Consider the following 22,580-nt stretch of genomic DNA (forward strand, 5'->3'; position numbering starts at 1 on the left):
AAACCTGGACTCTGTTAGGATGGGACTGTGTTGTCTGCGGGGGCAGCAGTGGAGGAGTCTGGCCCATGCTGATTGGCTCACTCCCCTGTGAAGGGAGGTGACATGACAGAGTGCTCAATTAGCCATCTGCTTGCCCACGGCTGCAGTTACAAAGCGAGCTTCAACGGGCAGTGGACAGCGGGGGTAATCAGAGGAGCTTGTTCACACTTGTGCATTTACACCCAGACATGCAGTAAACGACGGCACACACAGACAACGCATGCAGGAGGGGCAGAGATAATGCATGGCAGAGGCAGAAGATGAGTGAAAACAGCAATTTGTGCATAAGACGGCAAGGAGAGAGGTCTAGGTGTTGAGCTTTTTAGCCTGTGGACATATTAACATTCTCAAAGTAGATTAAAAGCAGCATTAAGGTGGAAAAAAGGTGACCGTGACCTCCTGAGCTTGTTGTTTAGAGTTTTCATTTGCATTAAATTGTAGCAAAACTTATTTTATTAAAATTTGATGCAATGATCCAAGAGACAGAGTAGAAATTTTTGATGTTGGAAGAACATATTACTTGATTTTCAAAGTTTGTCCTTTGACCTTTTTCCTGCAAGGCAACCGTACCAACAACCACACTATCGTGCAGCTCCTCATTGAGATCTAGAAGTGCTAAAATAATTAAAATTTCACATAGAAACATTTAGTGAATGTTTAGCAGGAAACTAGCAGCAGAAAAAAAAATCAAATACAATTCATTAGGGAAAAGCTCTTAACTTAACTGTGAAACTTTCCTAAAGTAAAATAAGCTATTAATTTACCAGCATTAACACAAATAGATCTCGTCTTTTTTATAGTCTATGTGGACTCTACATGTCTACACATGGAAAGACACTGCATACAACGAAATAAAAAAAGAACCTTAAAATAAATAAGAAACTACCACAGTGGAAGTCTTTGACAATAAGGGATCGAGCCCATCATAGAGGCTAGCCTCTGGGGTTCCTAAAATGCAAACCCACATAGCCTCAGAGAGTTGCAATTGGCTTTCTTAAATAGAATCTGGGATGGTAATATGCAAATGAACATGCTCCGACTGTCTCCCAGGGCTCTTTCAGGCGAACAGGTGTGGGCGGGTAGTAGGGGGGCCATCGAGGACTGCGTGCATGTACTCACATTTACTCAGAAAGAAGGAGCTAATGAAGTGGCCACGCTCCACTACTTGGTGGAAGTCCTAACTTTGGAGTCACAAATGAGCCGCTGCAGAGGGAAACGGCTGGAGAGTGGCTCCGGAATAAGCAGGCTGACAGCCTTCTTTTTATTCACTGTATCCAAGGGGGACATGGTGAGCCTTTTTTCCTATTTTTACTTTTCTGGGGGGGGGTTTTTCTTCTTCTTTCCACAAACTCAAAGTGTGATTCACACTGAGTAGACAGGCGGCTACGATATTTCCCGCATACTAGACCAATTTGGAGTTTAGTTGAGAAGTGACAATTCTTCATGGTGTCTGATTGTTTATTGCTGGCTCATTCTGCTGTCCCAGGGAGTCATGGGATTGGGAAAAGACCATGTTTGTCATCATTTTGTTTTAAGATAGCGTCTGGTTAACGGCTGTATGTGGTGTTTTAAGGAAGCCCTGAAGAGAGCCCTTGCTGTGAAAACATGCTTTACAAGATAAACCCGAATGGAGGAAAGAACCAAACACGCAACCATAAACAGCGATACCCCACTGCAAACAACTCAAATATCCATATCTGCCCTTATGTCACCTAGCATGTGTGCAATTGTTATCCGGTTGAAAAAGTCAGCTGTAACCCAAGGCAGAGTTCTTTAAAACTCCAGAACAAGTCTGAACTCTGCTTTGTCCTCAATATTGGCTGCTGTGTGACTACTTTCATTCTATCTTCTTTCTGTCAACACAGAGCTGTGCAGCAGGGATGGCATCATGCGGGTATTGAATTGTTCCCTGATCCTGCCAAATATAACGCTGCAAACACCAATGACGGGAGAAAAAAAAAAAAAAAGTTCAATTTCTGTTTAATGAAAATTTTCAGAAGTCTGTCTGCACACTCGCGGGGCCCCCACATTGCACGAGAACAATGCAGACGGCACTTTCCACAGCTCTGCGTCTGATGTGACAATGTGTCCGACAAAACAGTGGAGAAATGTCAACAGGGGGAATCTGGACAGTATTTTCTGGGAAGCTTAATCTTCTCACAGCACCGCTTCTTTCTACAGTGAAATTAAACAGCCTTCTCTCAGCAACCATGCTGCAGAGTACATGGGCTGAATCTCATCTCATGTGTTCCAATGGAGATGTTTTTAAAAGAGGAAAGCATGAATTTGAGTAATTTTACTGCTGATATGTTCTCATATGTTACATTTGGAATCAATGTTGATTATTAATAACATGCGGTGCTGTCCAGTGACTGTCAGCAGGGGATTAAATTACTCTAAAACAATTATTATAACCCTGAATAAGAAGATAATTGACTTGAACCTGACATGTTGTATTTATGTTTGGTGTGTTTATTTTGAAGTGAAAAAGGAAGTAGAAAAGAGTAAATTAAAAGACTAATTGTGAGCTAGATGACAGCATTACAATAACACTATAAAAGTCTCAAAAACCTTTGAATTGTTTGTGTAGCATCATTTTTGGTGATAGAAAAGAAATAGTGACAGACAAGATACAGCAGCATTTTCAGTACAGGTGCTACATTTTTGGTACTTTTTTACAAAATAAAATGGAAATTTCCACCTCAAAAGTGTGGATTATATATGCAAAGTGCCACCCAAAATACAAAAACGGACAAAAACTATTGTGTTGCTGTATCTTTAACTAAAATGACTTTGGTCAAATCACCAACTCCAATTGAAAAATAAAAACAAAAACATGTACTCCACCTCGGGTTAAATCCTGCCAATGGATAACTTTAAAATTATATTTCATGAAAAATGCATTTTTTTCATTCATTTAGATCTTTATATACTAAGTGTGATGTACAGAGGATCAAGCAACTTTTTACTTTTTTTGCTTGAGTTCAAAATCTGCACAAGTTAGGCTTTTTTATTTTGTTTTACTTCTGGCTCATCAAAAACTCCTGGTTCCGTCTGTACTGCTGCAGTTAGTAAGAAACTGACAAAATGTCCAAACTTCCACTTCTACCACTTCAAAGGAGTAATCACCCACCGTCTTAAGGTGGGTTTTTGCTCATTTTTAAAATCCAAATCCATTTTTAATTCCTCAGAAAAATTGTTCTCAACTATGTATTTGCGTATGCATGCAAGCATGCATATATTTACGTATGCATGGTAAGCATACATCTGTGCATACATACTCATCTCTGTATAAATCTTCCTCCCAAGTACTTAATCTCAAGCTGCAGATTTTATCATTCATTCAGCATCCCAAACATAATGTCAGTGTCAAGTCTTGGCTGTGCTCCTTGGCAGTCTTCTGCTCACTTTTTCTGCTCTGTTTTTTTAATAACATATTTCTCAATTCCGGTGATGGGAAGGAATATAACTACTATAAGCTACAAGTCTGAACAAAAATCAATTGGAGAGTTGTGAAATTTGATACAGGCTCTTTAGATCTTTACCTTAAACAAGATGAAGAATCTGACCTTGGGTTAGCATCTATTTTAGGACCACTTGCTAAGTGGTGAACCAACAGAAACAACGTCTCACTGATGGACAAGAATGGAGTCGGTCTTTCAGGAAACATTTAGGTTTCCTGACCCAGGTACTGCTTGCTTCCTATAGTATGTTAGCTTAGTTGGACGCCCGCCGCCACAGCAAAAGTCTGGTTAAGTCCATAGTCATCTGTATTTTAATGACGAAGTCCAGCAACTTCCAAACTTACAACGGGCACACAGACTGTGTGTATCCTACACATTTTACGTGAACATGCTCGTACACACGAATATGTATTCGCTTCTTCTCCTTTCTGCATGTGTATCTTTCAGTACACCTCCGATAATTGCCATCTCCTTGGTGACCAGGTGACCCATGCTAGCAATTAGTGGGTCCCTAACAGGCTCGGTGCCGGCGAGTATACACAGATGCACCGCATGAATTATGTAAAATACAGTCCCAGAGAAAGTCTCCCACCCGGCCTCAGCCTCCTTTAATCTGATCTGTTCTTATCATGGGTCCCCGTGTGGAAGTGCGCAAATAAAACACACCCATCAGGAAGAAGCCACATCTGTGTCGTGTCTACCGAACAGGAGGTGGGTAATACAAAGGAGTGTTGGGGGAAAAGGTAGGACAGAGACAGCAACATGGAGATAGACCTTTAAACTTAAAACTCCCTCGCTCCAAATTTGTGGGTTTTTATGGCCCTCGTTTTCTATTCACAGCGAACACACACAAAAAAGAGTGCTGTGAATGTACCAACACAAACAGTAGTGAGAACAGGTTTGCCACATGACTGCCTTGTTAACAAATCAAGAATACAAAATGTGTGTGCCATCAGAAGTGGTAGACGACAAACTTGAACTTTTAGTTCCAAGATCTTTTTACAGATTCATAACACCAAATATATTCTTTTTTCCTTTCACAGGTTTCAGCTATTCTGCTTCCCAGCTGCATTTTGTCCCCGGAGTTAAATAGCGACCCTGGAAAAACTTTTCTGTGTCAAATTTAACTCTTGGTTTTGCCACTATTTATGGCATCAGTTCATGCCATAAACGTCCTGAGCTGGATAATGGCAGAACAGGACATAACATTTCCTCACCAAACCACAATTTATACATTTTAAAAATGGAATAAATAAAAATAACAAGCAAAAAAATAAATGATCAGACCATTTTAAAGTATAAATATAAAGGTTGACTAAGAAATAAATGCTGATATTTCCGTGTCTGAGTAGTAAGAAACACGGAAAGGCAGTCTGTTAGGAGGATGGACGGATAAAGAGACGGACACATGTATGCTTTCCTATGAAACCAATATAATAGGCTCCCTACTTGGTCAGAGCAACAAATATTTTGAAATTCCCATATTTACAAGGCAGACAAATAAAGGTATGCTATCATTTATGCCTACCCTGTTATCTGTTCCAACACTCATCAAATCAATGCTTTTATAGATGGGGTAGAAACCTGACCCTTTGAGTTTTAATGGAATGTCAATCACAATTTCAAAACAGCAACCTACCACATAGTTTATTCTGATGCAGGAACTCCATCTGCAGCTTCTGCCCGGCACGCTGAGCCAAGAGGTACGGAGTGGAGTAGACCGGATCTCCGGTGGCGCACATAATGTCCGCCCCACTGAACACCAACTCCATGGTCTGCAGCACGTCAGACGACACCACGGCTGCACACAGTGCCTGTTCACAAAAAAAAGAGTTTGGAAGAAATGATCAAGTTAAAAGATCTGCAGCGGTACCGATAGAATATTCCTCATTGAAATGTTTTCACAGCTCACTTTGTAAGTGAGTCCAAAGAAATTCCAGATGAACGGATCCAATAAAACTAAACTACATGCACTTCCTTCCACATCTTAATCTGATTTTTGAGACTGATTTTTATTTTACAACTAAAATAAAAATTATTTGCCTATCTGACTTAATGATATAATGTTAAACTAATGGGTTAGCTGGGATTTTAAGAAGCCGTCTATGGAAAGGGAAGTACATCCTTTTACAGTGGAGGTGGAACAGCTCTCCATTTTAGTGTGTGGGTCTGCGATGGAACGTTTGGTTGATAGAGGACAAACAGTCTATAAAGCGGCAACCGAAAACCACATAAAGTTTGAAATTAAGTTTCCTGCGCTGATCTCAAAAGAGAAGTAAAAATATGATCAAACTTTAATACAGCCTGTGGGAATCATTAAAGCTCTGATCCCAGTAAAACGAAGCAATATAGCAAATAAGAACAGTACAAATGGGCCATTTTAACTATAATGAAATGCACATTTTCCGAGAGGAAAAATACAGAAATGATGATGTGAAAAACAATCAAGTGAGCAACAGGAAAGCAGCAGACTTCATTAAGGAGCAGAGTATAAAGCATGTGGAATTCCTTCTGTGTGTGAAAAATATATGGAGCTTGAATCTGAGGAACATACCAACAACAGCAAGGAGGCAAATGAGATGTCTCTTCCCCACTGACCTCCATAAATAAGTAATATCGAATAAATGGACAAATTTACTCACTTCTAACTCAGCAAACAGGAGACAATGTACAGAATACTTTAAAATACAAAATGTATTTATTTAGAAAATTTATAGATTAATCAAATCTTTTCATATTTTATCACCATTTCATTTTATGTGGACAATAATTTCCTCTCAATTGCAACATTTGTTGCATCATCTGCTAGCGCAGTTCGCTTTCACACTGCAATGTGTCAAACAAACCAAACAATTTGAGAAACATGTTCACCCCTTCACCTGTGGTGGCACTGCACCAAGGGCCACTCAAGGAAACAGCATAACCACCTCTTAAAGGGAAAGCATTAAGTAAAATTTAGCTTTTTGAGCTTTATATCATATAATAGTCATTATCTCATCAGACATACCTGGAGTGTTGCTTTGATTATTCCTCACTCTCATACAAGTAGCAGCAGCAATTAGCAACACCAGCTGGAACTGAGCATCTGTTGAGCTCATCATACAAACTACTTTCCAGTACTCTCCAATGTTGTTTGTCGCTTGATAGAGAAATGTTATTCTGACGACGTACGGAGTGTTGGAAAGAGCAAGAGCTTCGTAAAGAGACAGAGGCCTAGTTTCGAAGTGTTACATTTCCAAGCAAAATTTCTTGATCAGTATAAGCAGCATTTTAGGTAAAGCTATTTGATTGCTGTTGTTGAGAATAAAGAATTCTGTGTTTTACTTCTTTCTCTTTTAGCTAGTTGCAAAGCTAAAGCTAAAGGACGTAACATGTTAGAAAACACCCTCAAAGCTAAGGTTAGAAGATATAACACATTATGGAACGTCCTCTTTAGGGCGTAGCTTAGATAGAGGCCAACAAAGGGGATCACAAACTGGTTTTGGGTGCCATTTGTTCTGCTAGTCCTTAAGGATAGTATGAACTATGGGCCAGCTGCATATTGGTTCCAATAAATGGATTTCATGAATTCAACTCACCAACTCTTCCTCAACCTCATAAATCAATAACTTAGCATGGAGAACAGATAATTCTTTGGAATATACTCAATGCTGCCACTTTAAAAAGACACTGAGTGCAACATCTTTCTTCACAAAAGGTAAACAAAAATTGAAGCAGCATCAGATTTTAGGGGATGTAGGATTTTTTTCTTTTGTCTTCAGCGAAAGACCACAAGTCATTTCTGCTGGATTCGTGTTTGTTTCGGTTGGGTTTAATCAGAATGCCCACCGCAATAGTCTCCTTCCTGCCTTTGGACTGGCATCCAATTCACTTGCCATTCAAAGTGCATCAGAGTTCATTTCAACTGATCTGGGATCTCGGTTTCTAGCCGATCCAGAGTTAGCTTTATTGGTCCACATCAGAGTTTGACTGCGCATCTACAACCCTCCAAAAAAATAAAACGGACATTCAAGGCAAACAACCAAAAGTTTGATTAGAGTGGACTAAACAAAGCTGGTGTGAATGCACCTAACACCTTCACAGATATCTGTATGTTTTCTGAACATCAAAGTAAGGTAGCTTAAGTGCACAGTAGGTGGAATGTCTGGGCAGGTAGACAGTTTGTTAAAAGGAGTTACTTTTTTCTCTCATTGATTGAGCTAAGATTAGCAGATAAAAGGAGCAAAAGAATACAGTCTGATCCAGGGAGATATTTTTTGGCTCCATCTGTCTCTTTCCATCTGTGCAGTCAATTGATGTGACATTGTGCTCAATGACCTGTGACAAAGTAGATCAACAGAGGAGTCGAGTGGCAAATGGCGGAATTTCAACTAACAACTTCGCCTTTCATCGCGCTCGTGGCCGAGGGGGTGGGCTGAATTGATCTGCCACAAACAAGCAATATCTGTTTGAATGCGAGGGGGGACGGTGAGGCCGTGCATACAGACATGCAGACAAAAGTCCCCCGTCAATAAGACCCACCCACGCACACAGGGGCCTCTTCATGGAGATAAAGGTGCCTCTGCGCACTGCTTCTGCAAACACTGATTCATCTTCATCAGTTGGAAAACAACAAGCAAAATTAATTCTGTCTTCATCTCTTTCGCTCACACACAAGATGGGGTCGGATGTTGGCTAACCAGTCCCATGAAGCTCGGCCTTATTCTGTATTGTCTCTGGAAATGACCTTCCGTGTCACAGCAATTACTGTAGCCACCAGAGACAGTGGGGGTGAGCGTGTGTGTGCGCAAAGTGATACTAGAAGCTCCTCTGACACCCCATCTCTAGGTCATGTGGTCTGCGGAGACTCTGTGGAGGTCAATGGGATAAGAGCTCCTAACGGTGAACATGAGACTAAGAAGGACTGCGAAAGAATGGGAGGAAGAAAGCACGTTTAGAGATGAACAGTGCATAAAACATGACGGTTTCAGAGTATGCAACTTTTTTTGTAGGGTTACTCGTGAAAATTCCCGACCCTACCAGACTCAAATTGTTGTTTCTTGTGTTTATCAGAGTTCACAGTAAATGTATGATGTGCATTTATAGAAATCAGGCTTTACATAGGCAACCAAAAAATAAACAAACAGAGAAGTAAATATAACCCTAAAAAACACTTCTTTTTTTTCTTTGTGCGTACTGAACCAAACCTGAAAGACGGTTAGAACAAATTAAATTCTTACCTAGACTGTAGGATCCATTATCTTAACAGAGTCAGCTTTATTTTTTCACAGCTTTGTGAATTCTGTGACCCTTAAGCATGAAAAAAGAAATCATGCTTTCTAAACCAATTCTAAGACTGCATGAAAGTCACTTAAGATTTGGCGCTATTGTCTTCATCCCACAGAACCCTCCCAAAGGAGCAGGATTTATATAGCATTAAGTGTTTCATATTCATGCTAGCAGTAAGTAAATGTGACACGTAAGTGGAACAACTTGTCCAGTGAGATTAGACTCAGTGTCCTTGTTTGTGGCACTTTTTTTTCTTCTTTTTTTGCATAATTGCTGTTTTAAGATGAGTACATGAGTTTTTATATTGTTTGTCTAAAAATATGTTAGGTCTAAGTGTTACGCCTGCATCCCATTTCCAAATTGTTACCCTGATTCAGGCCTCTTTCCCTTGGTATTTCATTCAAAGTCACAGAGTATAATCTTAACTATTTCACTGTACACTTGATACTCAAATAACAGTGTGATATTAAAAGAAACAAACTTATTGCATATAAACAAATGTATGTCATCCAAGCAGGATCTGAGGCTATTCATCATATAATGAGCAAATAATTTAGAATTTTATGAAAACAGTTTTTAGAAACACCTTTCTACTAAAATTGCACTAAAATTGCAAAAGTAATGAAGGATAACTTGGACAATGGTGGGGTATTAGGGAGTGTTTTCCTTCTATAAAAGGAAGGCTTTTATTAACCATAAGAGCATTATTGTGAAGTTATTAGTTATAGTATGTTATTATAGATGATGGATTTTCCTAGATGACTGATATTATACTTGGTGTCTCTCAGGTCTCTGCACTAGATCCTCTGCCTTTTACTCTTTATAATGATTTTCTGGAAATTTTTCCATCACATAACTAGTCAGATGCATGCAGATGCCAACGGTGTAAAATGACATGCAAAAAAACAAAGAAATGCATCTTGACACCATGAAGCCCCGACATAAATGAGCAAAACAAAGGGCTAGTGCTGCAGAGTGACGAAACAAGGTAGAATCACCAATATGACACACTGATACTTGGAAAATCTGTATGGACTGTATGAGACACAGCATAGAAAGACAGAAGACGGCAAACATAACCACTCAGCAATGACTCCAATGTCATTGCTGAGTTTGTTCCTAGTCTGACAATAAACAATGAAGGCTTTAAAAGAGCAAAAAATGTTATCAGGCATGTTTGTATTTGACACATAGCGATACCGTCTCTCTCCAACATCTACCATGCTGGCTGACCAAAAAAAATTAAAACAAAGCGCTCTCAGATGTTTTCAAGCAGCCTTAGAAAATTTGCTAAAAATTGCTAAAGAATACGTTTTAATTAATTAAAAAATATAATAATGGACATACTCAGAAGAACTCTGGTCATGTGACCAAGTGTCCTTCAAAATTGTCTGCCGAAGTGGTGTGCTGTGGTGGCGTAGGGGATAGCGCGACCCACATTTGGAGGCCTTCAGTCCTCGACGCAGCGGTCACGGGTTCGATTCCCGGACCCGGCCGACGTTTGCCGCATGTCTTCCCCCCTCTCTCTTCTTCCCCCTTTTCTGTCAGCCTACTTTCAAATGAGGGACACTAGAGCTCACAAAAGACCCCCCGGTGGGGAAAAAATAAAAAAAAAAATTGTCTGCCGATATGTAGAAAGATTTAAGAGTCATTATTTTTATTTTAGAAACATGTATTCAAAAGAAGGGATTTTTTTTGTCCACTGACGTGGGTCTAGGTTTTCTTCTATGCTCTCTTCTCTTCTACTCCTCCCACCCCCAAGGTTTGTCTTTTAATGACTTGCATTTGAGGCATGAGGTAACCATTGAATGAGGTTGATTCTTCCATCTGATGAACCATTTCTGTGTGAATTTGTTCTATGTTTTATAACATTTTGCAAGGCTTATGGTGGGTACCATTAAGTATCACTTAACAACAACATAGGAAAAACAAAGTAAATTCATCACGGAATGTTTTGTGTTTAAAAAATGCAAAATGAGGAGAAGAGGGGACTTAACTAGAGCATCAGAAAGTATGTATAAAATTGCATGCAGCTGCTGCCCAAAGTTTGTTCTCTGCTACATTCTCATGAAGCGCTTACCTTATTGAGTTCCTCCAGATCATTAAAGTCCTCCAGGACCTTCCTGTACTTCCTTTCTCTGTACTTCCGGCGCATGAACGTGGCACGCTGCTCGGTGGAGGCCCTGCTGTGAAGCTCCTCCTCTAAGGGGAGGTTAGCGGCCCAGAAACTGTTAGCATTCTGGTTTCCCACCTCCAGGAAAAGCTGCAAGATGTACAAGCAATTTGATTAAATGAGAACGGATAGTAGAGGTCTCATCACTATGTGCGAACTTTTTATTTAGACACAAGTAGTTTTTTTCTGTATTCCTGTTAAACAGTGTAACTCAGAAGTGTGTACATTGACAGCAAGGAAAAACTATTAGACATTTTTTCAGCGACAGTTTCATGAAATACCTCTACAAGTTCATTGCTCCAGATGCTGCTGTCCAGCTTTAAGCTCCGCACCTTTGACAAACTTGGTCCAAGGGACCGGTGCTGTCCTGGCAAAATGGTGACACACAATTATTAATGCAAACAGACAGACAAGCTCATAAAATATTTTATAGGTCTGAAACATGCGCTGAGAATACTGTGCTGCCAGGCTATCCCTTAGTTCCTGAGGAGTTCACATAAAAGTACAAAATTATTAGACGCATATATGCACAACAATCTGCTCAGCGTGCACAAACATGCTGCCGGTGATGGAGTAAACAATAAACAGGCAGTTACAAGACGGAGAAAACGGAGCATGACTGTGAGCTCATTCTCTCACTCACAACACAACATATTTAGTCCCCTCAGCTCCCCTAATTGGAAATGAAAGCATAGAATGAGGACCATTAATTGCTAATGAATCATGAGTAATTCATTGTGTTTGTTGGTCGGCCTGTTTATTTGGGTGAGCGGGGGGCTTCTGGGGTTGCTTGTGGCCAAAGACGGAGTGGACATGCATAATACATTACGCATGCTGTATGTGTGACTGTGAATTATTGTCCTGTGAGTAACGGTGGATAATTTTAGATTGAGATTTGGCATGATCTCATTACTGTCTCCTATTCAGAAGTGGAGCAGCTGTGAATGAAAATGAGGGGCTGTGAGCTGTGACAGGACATCTTGACACAGTTCCGGATGGCACAGACTGAAAAAGAAGACTTTAAATTATTTGTCACTTCACAATTTTAGTCACGAGACATTTTTGATAACTAGTTCTCGGTGTTGGCATCACTTTCTTTTATTAGACTGAGATGATGTCTAGAGGAAGCAACACAAGGCAAATTTCTCACGAATGAATGTTGGCAATATAATCTTATATACTGATAAATTAGATACACAATCATTACACCAAGCACAAGTATATAACACACCTATCAGAAGTTACATTCTTTTTTATTACACCACATCAGGGTGGAAAAACATGATGGATATCGATAAAAACTACCTTAGTAGTACTATAGGTGGTTAAATCTGCTGTAATTAAGACACGATCCAACCAGATGCCGTTTGATCCCATCATCATGATTCTACCCTGATTCTGATCTGCTTCTACTCTCTACATTTAGATGGAACATGTGGGCTAAGAAGGTCCGATCTGAACGATCAACCTGAAAAGATAAAACAAATAAGTAAATAAATGTAAGATATCCATTGACATTCAGTGTTTAGAAGTAGTTCCAGGAGGTACAATGATGCTAAACACATTAAAATTGGCTTTGGGAAGGATTAGGCTGACATTAAGAATGGTCGTCTCAAAGCCCCGGCATCAACACTGGTGAAAATTCATAGGCCACGTCTGTGCCAGGAAATTAACATAAATGAATTAATCCGATTCTGCCAAGAAGAGTGCTGAAACGTCCAACCAGAATTATGCCAAAAGTTTATTGATGGCTGGAAATGTGTAACTGAAGTGCTCATTTCTAAAAACACATTAATACAGATATTAGTTGGGGTGTAATTACAGTTTTGAGCTTGAATGTAGAGTTTCCCTGTGTGGAGGCATAAGATGAGGTGTGTGCTTCATGTGTAGTGTATTAAAACAGACTAAAGAATTATTTTTGAAGATGATTGATTGATTGATTTTTGGTTAAATAGGTTGTTCAATACGACTTGAAAAGTTGAAATAAAACTGCAAGTGGCTTTCTGATCTGCAATTTGACAAATAAGATCTATGCGGTCGGATTTTGTCACTCTAGCCTGTGAAGGACTGCAGCCATTTTACTCATGAAGCCGCCTGCACTGCAACATCAGTGCACCGTCCACTGGGCCGTGCAACACCACAGGACCATTTTCACTTGTGTAAAGTTAATGAAGCTGAAAAAAGCGCGCACAAGCCTCAGGGTAAGCAGTGAGATCTCTCTGTATAAAAATCTGAGTGTAAATGTCTTCATCTTTCCCATGGAACCAAAACAACACAGAGCAGACAGCCACCTCCAACGATTTCACCTCCTGTCAGAAACTTTCATGGCGATTCGTGCAACAGAACAGAGCAGGGAGCAAGTTCAAGCCTTTTGCACCTTTAGTGGGCGACAAGGGGCAAGTTAGTAATGGATAAACCCAAGATTATCTTGGCAGCTGTTAAGTTAGGACATATTTATGAGCTACCTCATGGTTTGTTGAAATTACATATCAGTGTAGCAGTGTGAAACTCTTTAATTAGCGCCATCTCTATTGGAAAACTTGTGTTGAAAGGAGGTGGTGGCGGGTGCAAAAGATGAAAGCTCAAAGTCATCTTTAGGGGAGAGTGGGGGTTGGCAAAGAAAAAGTCAAGCAATATTTTCACCTTACATTTAGAATTTCCTACAATGCAACGTTTTGCCTATTTAATTTTGTACTTAAAAAATATTTGAATGGCTCTGGGGAATTTACTTATGGTTGGTTGGAAAATTGCAAATCCTATTTAAAGGTTTTTGAAAAATGTGTGCATTTAAAACTTGTAGACCAAATAAAAAGCAATAACTGACGGAAGTAGCTGTGGAGCCAAGTGACCAAGCTCGGCATCAGTGAAGTAGTATCTTACGTTAAATTTATGAGAACCAGCAGCATTTGAGAGGGCAGCAGCAGGCGTAGCATCCTACGGTGTCCAAGCAGCAGCAGAAGTTATCCAAGGAAAGTGTGAGTACCAGGCAGATTTTATGCCAGATGAATAAAAGACGCATAGAAAAATTAGGCTGTGTTTATTTCCTAAAACATAAGCATCAGGAATAATCACAAATTCACTATTTATAGTAATCTAAATCTGCAAACTATGACAAAATACTCCAGTAATAAACACTTCCACATCAACGAGTGAAGTTACACACCATTAGGATTCATTCCGTCTTTGCACAAAAAGGGAAAGTCAATCTTGTATCATTTTTTCCCCATTAGCTCTCTCATTACTTCTTACCTCTCCCTCTTGTTCATCGTCTCTCTTTTTTTGGTCCATAACAATAAAGTTTAAGAGGCCTAATTAAAAACATGAGCAGGCATTGGTATTCCAAACAGACCACAGAATAATTCCAGGAGACCGGGGCCGCTTCCTTTAACTGCAAATATCCCCCCCTCTTGCTCTCTGCGTGTCGACAAAATGTAATATTAAACACCTCTGCAAATGAAACCATTTAGAAGTGTTTGAAAGAAGACGTTGGCTATCTGATGTGTACCAATTACACGGACGAGGTGAAGAATCGCATTAAGTATGACAGGAAGAAATCTGGAGGTGGAAAGAGGGATGTGTCCACTCCGTCCGTCTCTCTCTCTCACTCTAATCATGTTTAGCAGGTCAAGTAGCAGTCTGGGATCCCCCAAGTTCTGGCACATAATCTTTCTTGTCATTTCATCTGAATTATCTGGCATTGCAAAACAGATTAGCGAGTCCACAGGCCAGACACCAACTCCCATAAGTGGCTTATCACCTGAGATCTTATTCCCCCAAATACACCCAGGGTCAGATTACATGTCAGCAGAGGCCTAAGACTTCACGTTTACAGAGAATAGGTGAGTAAAAGCTTTTCAGTGCACCAGGACTCTGGTTCGTTTTCAAACTGTTGTTTCAAAACACATTATTGAAATTATGACTTTTCTCAATATTTCTGTGGCACCAATTTAAGATTTTGTAAAATTACCTTGGAAAAGTTTTAATGGACTAAAAACTAACTTCCTTGACTTGATATAAGGGGGGGGGGAGTAAAACACTGATTAGTCTTTCTAGAATTTATTATTTGAAATGCCTTGTAGAAACTTCTAGTGATTACCTTTTTATATTTTAACATTTCAAAAGGCCATGTTTCACAAATTAGGCATTCTTTAACCTAAACAGTGTCTGATATTGTGATTAGTACATAAAAGTTCAATATGTATTTCTGTGGCATCAATTTAATCTTTTTATAAAGTGTATTATTATTATTTTTGCACCTTCCAGGATTATTGGCTTCCTCTGGTAAACATACTTAAAATACAATATAATTTTACACGTTCTCATATAGAAAAAGCCTACATTTAATTTGAGTATATTTATTAGGTGAGAAGATGAACAATCCTACTCAAAGGAAGGAATAACTCTTTTAGTGAAATCACATGCCAGAATTATTGGAATCTCTAACAATCCCAATTGTTTTTCTTTCTCAAATTGATCATAGTGTCTCTGAGAAGACATAATTGTCTTTTTCCATGGGATTTAAAAATTACATAACAGAGGCCCATTTCTACAATACAAAACTAGAAAGAAAACAAAAACGGAGAAAAAAAGAAAGAGGAGAACATGTTATGGAAGCAATGCAAACATGCATTGATGCCCATAATTTAGGAAATAACTAGAATAAACTAACGGCTCATGTAAACCTGTTCAAATCGATAGTCAAGGTACAAAATTTCAAACTTTTAAAACTTTTAAAACAACCAGGCTGGAGAAGAAAAGTTTATCTTACCAGATCAAGCAGTAAACAAAAGAAATTTACATAGCTACCAGTTGGAGGACTGCAGCAAAGAGTACCATCTTGGGGTCATCAAGTCTCCATTACTGCAACTTATTTTAAGCGCTTTGTTCACATCTTTGCCGACAAATGTGGAGGGAATTATTAAGTACCCCACTCCTTCGATTGCAAGTATTTACTTTGTTGCTTATTATCCCGGTTAAGATGAAGATACGGGGTGGTGCGATAGAAGGTCTTCACCTACAGGGACCTACACGGTTACACTCAAGTTTTACGTGGGAGGATTTCTACATAGGAGTCCTTGTTTTATTTCACTGTGTGGACTGTGTGTTGTTTTTCAGCATGTGGACCACCAGCCAGCATATGTTTGCCTTCACCTGAGTGCATGAAGAGAATATGGAAATCCACCGTCTGTCATTAAACAAAAAGTACCTGTTGACCTCAGAAAAAGTTAGTCAAATTATTTAACAATGAAATACATTATGAATTCAAAGTGAAAGCAGCACCAGTCTGCCTTAAAAATGTGACCACTGGCAAATGAGGTTGTTGTAATAATAGCTAGCAGTAGGAATGAGAGATTAGACACACAGGACAATCACTCTTGCACTAATCTAGAGACCGAACAGTCATGTTTGGGCTGTGGGAGGAGCACAATGTACCTGAGGAGAACCCACAGAAAAAATTAAATAAAATACATGCAAACTCCTTGCAGAAAGACCCTAGGTCTGGATTTGAACCTTCTTGTTGCAAAACAACAGTAATACCATCTTCACCAGTCAAGTATTGACATTTTACATTTCATTTTATAATTTTTTTAAAGGGGAGGTATTATGGAAAATGTACTTTATTGAGTTCTATATAATGTCATGTTATTTCCACCCATCAAAAATATACCCGGAGTGTTGCTTTGATTCTTGACTGCATGTCTTAGAAATCCTTTTTGCTTGCACAAAGCTCAGTCTTAGGCCGAGCAAGTCTTCCTCAATCAGCTCCTCCAGACTAGCAGCAGTAGCAATTAGCAAACACCTGGTGGAACTGTGAGTCTGCTGAGCTCATCATCAAGAACTACTTCTCAGTACAAAGTCCTTAAGAATGTTTGTAAAATGGCATAATGGAGAAGGATTGTTGTGATGAGGTGCTGAAGGTGGAGTGTCGGAAAGAACCAGAACTTCTTAAAGAGACGGAGGCCAATTTTAGGGCATCAAATTACAAAGTCAAACCTCTTTTGAGTCATACTGGAGATATTATGCATTTTTATAACGACTGGAGGTAACATAGTTACTTGATCGTGCTATAAAATGGCACTATGTCGCTGGAAGATATATGTACATGAAATATGTCTAGACATATCAGAAAACTTAATACTAGTAGTTGTGAAGATAATAGAGAACATACTAAAAGTTTGTTTCATAAATGTGCCTCTTACCTGCACACTTCTTGCAGATGACCACACCCAGATTGACCGATGCCCATTCTGGCTGCGACGCACCACAGTCGGCACAACTCCTATTGGCCTCGTTGAACCAGATCTTCTCCGCCACTTCGTAGTCGTAGAGCGTCTCCGCGATTGATTCTTTGATCGCCTCGACCCACTCCTCCTTCTCCCGTTCTGAGTCTGCCACAAAGCTGCAACGATCAATTCTTTTCTTTAGCCCTAACCCAAACACATAACCTCACAAATATTGATTTGATTTGAGACAGCAATTAAACAACATAGTAGCCACTAGCAGGATGACTGGGAGTGGTGTATGTGTATTGCATGTGTCTATACAAACAGTATTTTGGAGCAGCTTCAGAAGGCAGTTGCTAAATGTGGACGTCTCTGTGTGATTGCGATAGATTAGGTGAAAGTGATAGAAGCAATGGAGGGGGGCAAGTAAATCAATCTGTCTTGGCATTTAACTCAACAATCTATAAAGTTCTAATGTAGCATATTTCTCACGTTTCTTTTCGGATATTATTGCAACGTGAAGGTTGAGCAAAACTGAGAACCGTTAAATAGTTACATTAAATCAAACTGATAAGAAAATGAATAAGCGTGCAAACCTGGGAGGTCTGAAATCGGTGTGTGATGACTCAGCTTTTAGGGGTTGCAGACAAGGAGACGAACGGTGAGAACAGACAGAAATATAAAACTGAGAGAGAAGAGACCGAGAGAATGAATGAAAGAAGCACTTAGAGAGGAGAAATGGAACCACAGATCTCCATGGTAACCTGGCACCCGGTGCAAAGTAAGATGAAGAATGCGAAGGGGAAGGAGGGGAGTCTGTTTATGGGTGTGGGGGGAGAAGCAAGTGGAAGTGGGAGTTTCGCCTGAGGCTGGGGATGTGGAGCTGGGGGTCAACCTCACCCAAGCAACCCACCAAAGATCGATAGGTTGATTGGGTTCAGCCATCCTGTGCCCACTGGCCTCTACCCAGGAGAAGACTGCTCAACTACAGCAATGTGTGCCTGAAAACCGAAGAGGGGGCACAGAGCTCTAAGAAGTAATTATCTGGGACACTATAAATGCTGAAAGTAATCTAAGAGTTCAGTGAATGCCGACACTTAGCCAGTTAGATACACAAATCCCCCCCTTACTACAAGAAGGTATCAGTTCCCATTTTAGGAAATGTCTCTTGTTCTTTTCGTAGTAGAGAATAGCTTTTTCTGCATTAAAGCGTGTAGAGTTTGCTAAGGATTGCAATGGTATGGATAATTATTATTGCTTTGGTAATATTTTTAGTATTTTTGTACCTATATGAACAATGATAATCAATTTTAGTTGCAGACACCTTGACCAGTCAGAAGTGATGTGTTAATACTGAATGTAAAACAAACAAGAATCCTTTACAGAAAAGCTTTTAAAACAGGTGTGCACATAGAGAATGTATCAATTTTAAAGTACACAGATTATCATGTTATATTTTGCCATCATTCTGTTTATAAAGTAACATTGGAGGCTTTCCATGGCTCATGAATTAACTGGTTTATTCTGTTGCTGGCAGACATGCTAGCTCACACAGATTGATGCTTTAAGGTACAGTTAGCGTAGAGGTACAAAGTGGTGAAGGAGGTAACTTCCAATATAAACCGTCTTTCCCTGCAGAATGAGCCTGACAACAAGCTAATGTTATCTCGCCAATTAACACGTTTATTTATATTCCCCCATTTGCTAGCTTGCAGTAGGATGTTTATTTTGCCAACAGACATGCTAACTCATGTAGCTTGTTGTCACCTTCAGAAGGTGTAGGCTACGTATGGGTGAAAGAGGCATCGGTTCTAAAGTAAATGTGCTCATTGCACAGAATTTTATGACAGTTTGTCTTTAAAAAGTAACACTTTAAACCCGAGAAATGTTAAGTTGTTAATTAGCCAGAAAACCCGTATCAAACTGGGTATTTTCCCCAACAGACATGCTAAAATTGGCAAATTGATGTAAAACATTTTTCTTAAAACTATGTTAACTTCAAAACTGTAGCCTACACATAAGTGGAATACATATTTTTAAAATAAACTTGCTCATGCAAAAATTGTAAATGCCATCTAAGCTTCAATTGGCTTTACACAAAATGTTAACAGTTCAATTTGTCTTTGCCTTCATACATTTTATCTGGCATTGACATATGACCAAGAATGAGAACAGAACAGCTTTTTCCCACTGCCATGACCTATCTGACCATTTTAATAACATTTTGTTAAATGTTATTAAATAATAACATTTTATTAAAATGTTATTAAAATTTTATTTTTACCTTTCTGCCCCTGAGAAAAAATATTACAGAAGATCTTTATGAGAAAATACCTTTAAAAAAAATCCATCTTTAACTTCACTTCTAATTGCTCATAAACTGATTGCATTAACTGTATAGTAACTTTAGTAGATGTAGTACTAGATGGTGTACAACACCCTCTTCAGAAAAGTAAGGTAATCAATTAAAGGACGTTGGCAAATAACCAATTGTCAACTCAATCAGGAGGAGGGATTGACGCAAATCAGCGACTCAATGCAATTAGTCGAGTCTCCTTAAACAACTAACAACTATCACAAGCTTAGTGTTATAAATGGAATCATAGTGGAAACTGACTGAATGAAATTTTGCATTAACGCTTATATTTATAGACAAATAAAAATGTATAATTTATTCTTGAAAACAGTGGCTTTTACATTTTAATCGAGGAAAACAAAGTGGCAATTTCACAGCAAAAAATTACAAAGTGTTGAGAGAACTGTGGAGGCATTTGGTTTACAAGAACACCACAACTAACTAAATGTCACATTGCTGCTGATACTGAGAAGCTGAACAGTTTTCTCTTTTTCAGATTTTTCTGTTACAACTGTGTGCAACATCCCAACAGACATATTTAATGCAAATTATGAAAGCTTTTCGCATTTCTGCACACAGGTGTTTGTGAACACAGATACAGATAGGCAAACTTTGATGTATTAAAAAGTCGTCCTTTATCTTTAAAGTTGGCACAAAATTAGCGGTGCAGTAGTAAATTAGTCTTGCCAACAGAAACCGTTAAACAGATGTTTTCCGGTCGAAACAGAAGTTTGGTTTTTTTGTTGTTCTATCTAAATTTAAATGTCTCTGGTTCATCAAACTTTCCACCGACTATGAAGTGTTCTTGTTTTGCCCTAAAAAGTCGGCTGCTGAATTCCCCACCTCGGACAGAACACTTTGTCCACTAAAAGGCAGCAAAACAATGGAAAAGCCAAAGTGAGTCTCCACAGCTTAAAGCGATTAGATGAGTTTCTCTCTAATCCCTACCTTGAGCAGGTGGGAGAACGCTCGCAGGGCCACCAATCGATTCGATCCACAAACACAATCGCGTAAAGAGTAAAACCCTTTTAGCAATGACCTTATCAAAACTATTCTGCAGACGCATCTAATTGTGTTTTTTTTTTTCCCCATCCCTTTTCTTCTGGTACAATTACGACTAGTGTGTTAACGAAGCAACCATACAATGAGGGGGGTATTAAGGTAGCTGCCACAAATAGATCGATCAGATACACAATACAGCTAGAACCACAAGGCCAAAAAAAAAATATCTTTACACGTGAAAAAAAAAAGGGAGAAACAGTGAACAAGCGCACACAAACAAACAAGCCGCACTTTCTTTTCCGGGCAGCTGTCATGCTTGTATTCTAAACGGGCCATTACAGCACAAACAAGCGGCGTGCCCATTGATTGTGGGCCCTCGGGAAGAGGGGGCGGAGACGGGAGTCACCTGAAAGGCTCTGGGCTCTACACAGGCAGAGATACCTCCACAAAGCTCTCAAAGGACGCTTCAGAAAAACAGCACTGATCAATAATTAGCGGTTTTTGTACAGGACACGGCTCTCATGTACTGCGGACAACGTGCTGATCGATAAGCTGGGTGTGGGGCGCGGTGATTTCACAAGGCACTTCCTGAGACAGGTTTGACAGGGAGAGCTGATCAATAAAGGAAAAGCAAACTTAGGATTCTCTTTTGTCTCACTACAGCAGCGTTTTAACTTTTTGACATGCCTGCTCATTATTTTTACATTTTACACCTCAAAAGGACAGCATATAGAGTGCTTTTTTCCCCCCCCCTTTCTTTCTTTTTGCATTGTCAGTGCATGGATTTGTTTTTAACGATGCTCCTGTTCTGCTCAGATGGCTCTAGAAATAAATCAAGGACTTCCTATGTTCATATTCAGGTCTTTTTAAAACAAACAACAAAAGATAAAGTGGAGTTTCGCAGGCGGGAAAGTGACTTACTGATTGGACAGTTCCAGAGCTAATGTGTGAGATTGTTTTTTGGCACAAGGACTATGGACGACGCATGAGCTTCGAGGAACATAAACAACTAGTAAGCGTTGGCTGGGGAATTAAAATGAGATGAAAAAGTAATTGCCTTGATCTATTAACTCATTTCATGCCATATTTATCATCAAAGTGAGCCTGCCTTGCAAAAGTTTATCTTATTACTGTCAACATTTCTTACTGTCGGATGAAAAAAAAAAAGCTTTGTCATAAAGTAAGGTCAGAACCTTAAGTGAGACATCATCATCAGCTGAAATATATTTTATACATTCCATAAAAGGGCTAACTTTTATTTCACCAGCATTAAATCAGACAAATTCATTCCTGTTTTACGTTTATTACCAATTTTTTGGGCACTCTTGGCAAGGTTCACAATTTTTCCCATATTTCTCCATTTGCAGATAACGACTCTCACTTTGGGTTTCTGGAGTCCTAAATCCTTAGAAAAGGCTCTATAACTCTCCCCAGACTGGTAAATTAATTTCCGTGCGACACAAAAGAAAGAAAAAAAATCTGCAAGGTGTCAAAAGATTTTTTGCTCATCCCTCCACCACTTATTGGCGGTCAAAAGAGATAAAGCAAGATGTCATGCAGATACAGAAGTCACACACATAAAACCACAAAGGTAGAGCCAGCCTACCAGAAATTTTTGAAAGGTGTGTTGATTTCGAAACCTCTGCGGTCCACTTCTTTAATGTTGGCAGCAGTAAGCTCCACCTCGCATATACCAAGCCCTGCTCGAAAGTCCTGGGAAAAACAACAAAACACAGAAGAAAAAGAAAAATGTCAGCAATAAAAGCTAGAGCGAGAATTTAGGGAAAATGTTGTAGATTTACATCATCAGTAAAATGAGTAAAAATAACTGAATGTAGATGCTAATAGTAAATTAACTATGTAAAAAAAGTTCATTTAAAAAGTTAATGTCTGATTATGGCAAAATCCTAAAAATCATGCTGGATCTTTTTTCCAGTGTTTTCGTATTCCCCATCTTGTCACAGCAGGGAAAGGGAATCCGTAACCACAAATGACACTGGAATTTTTCTTTTCCCCATTTTAACAAAGCATCTAATGGACTTTATATTCTGGTT

The 22,580-nt window shown here is 39.2% G+C and overlaps 1 protein-coding gene across 3 annotated transcripts in view; it reads right to left on the reverse strand.

Moving 5' to 3' along the window:
* arap2 (ArfGAP with RhoGAP domain, ankyrin repeat and PH domain 2) overlaps positions 1–22,580 on the reverse strand; it is a 130,831-nt gene that overhangs the window by 57,266 nt on the left and 50,985 nt on the right. For all 3 annotated transcript variants that reach the window (XM_044097633.1, XM_044097632.1, XM_044097634.1), the window contains exons 10-14: positions 22,133–22,239; positions 17,145–17,344; positions 11,226–11,311; positions 10,852–11,034; positions 5,143–5,317 (exon numbers count right to left, since the gene is read on the reverse strand). In XM_044097633.1, coding sequence (XP_043953568.1) covers positions 5,143–5,317; positions 10,852–11,034; positions 11,226–11,311; positions 17,145–17,344; positions 22,133–22,239 — 751 coding nt within the window. The remainder of the gene's footprint in view (positions 1–5,142; positions 5,318–10,851; positions 11,035–11,225; positions 11,312–17,144; positions 17,345–22,132; positions 22,240–22,580) is intronic.

This window comes from Gambusia affinis, linkage group LG18, assembly GCF_019740435.1.
Source record: "Gambusia affinis linkage group LG18, SWU_Gaff_1.0, whole genome shotgun sequence".
Classification (NCBI taxonomy): domain Eukaryota; kingdom Metazoa; phylum Chordata; class Actinopteri; order Cyprinodontiformes; family Poeciliidae; genus Gambusia; species Gambusia affinis.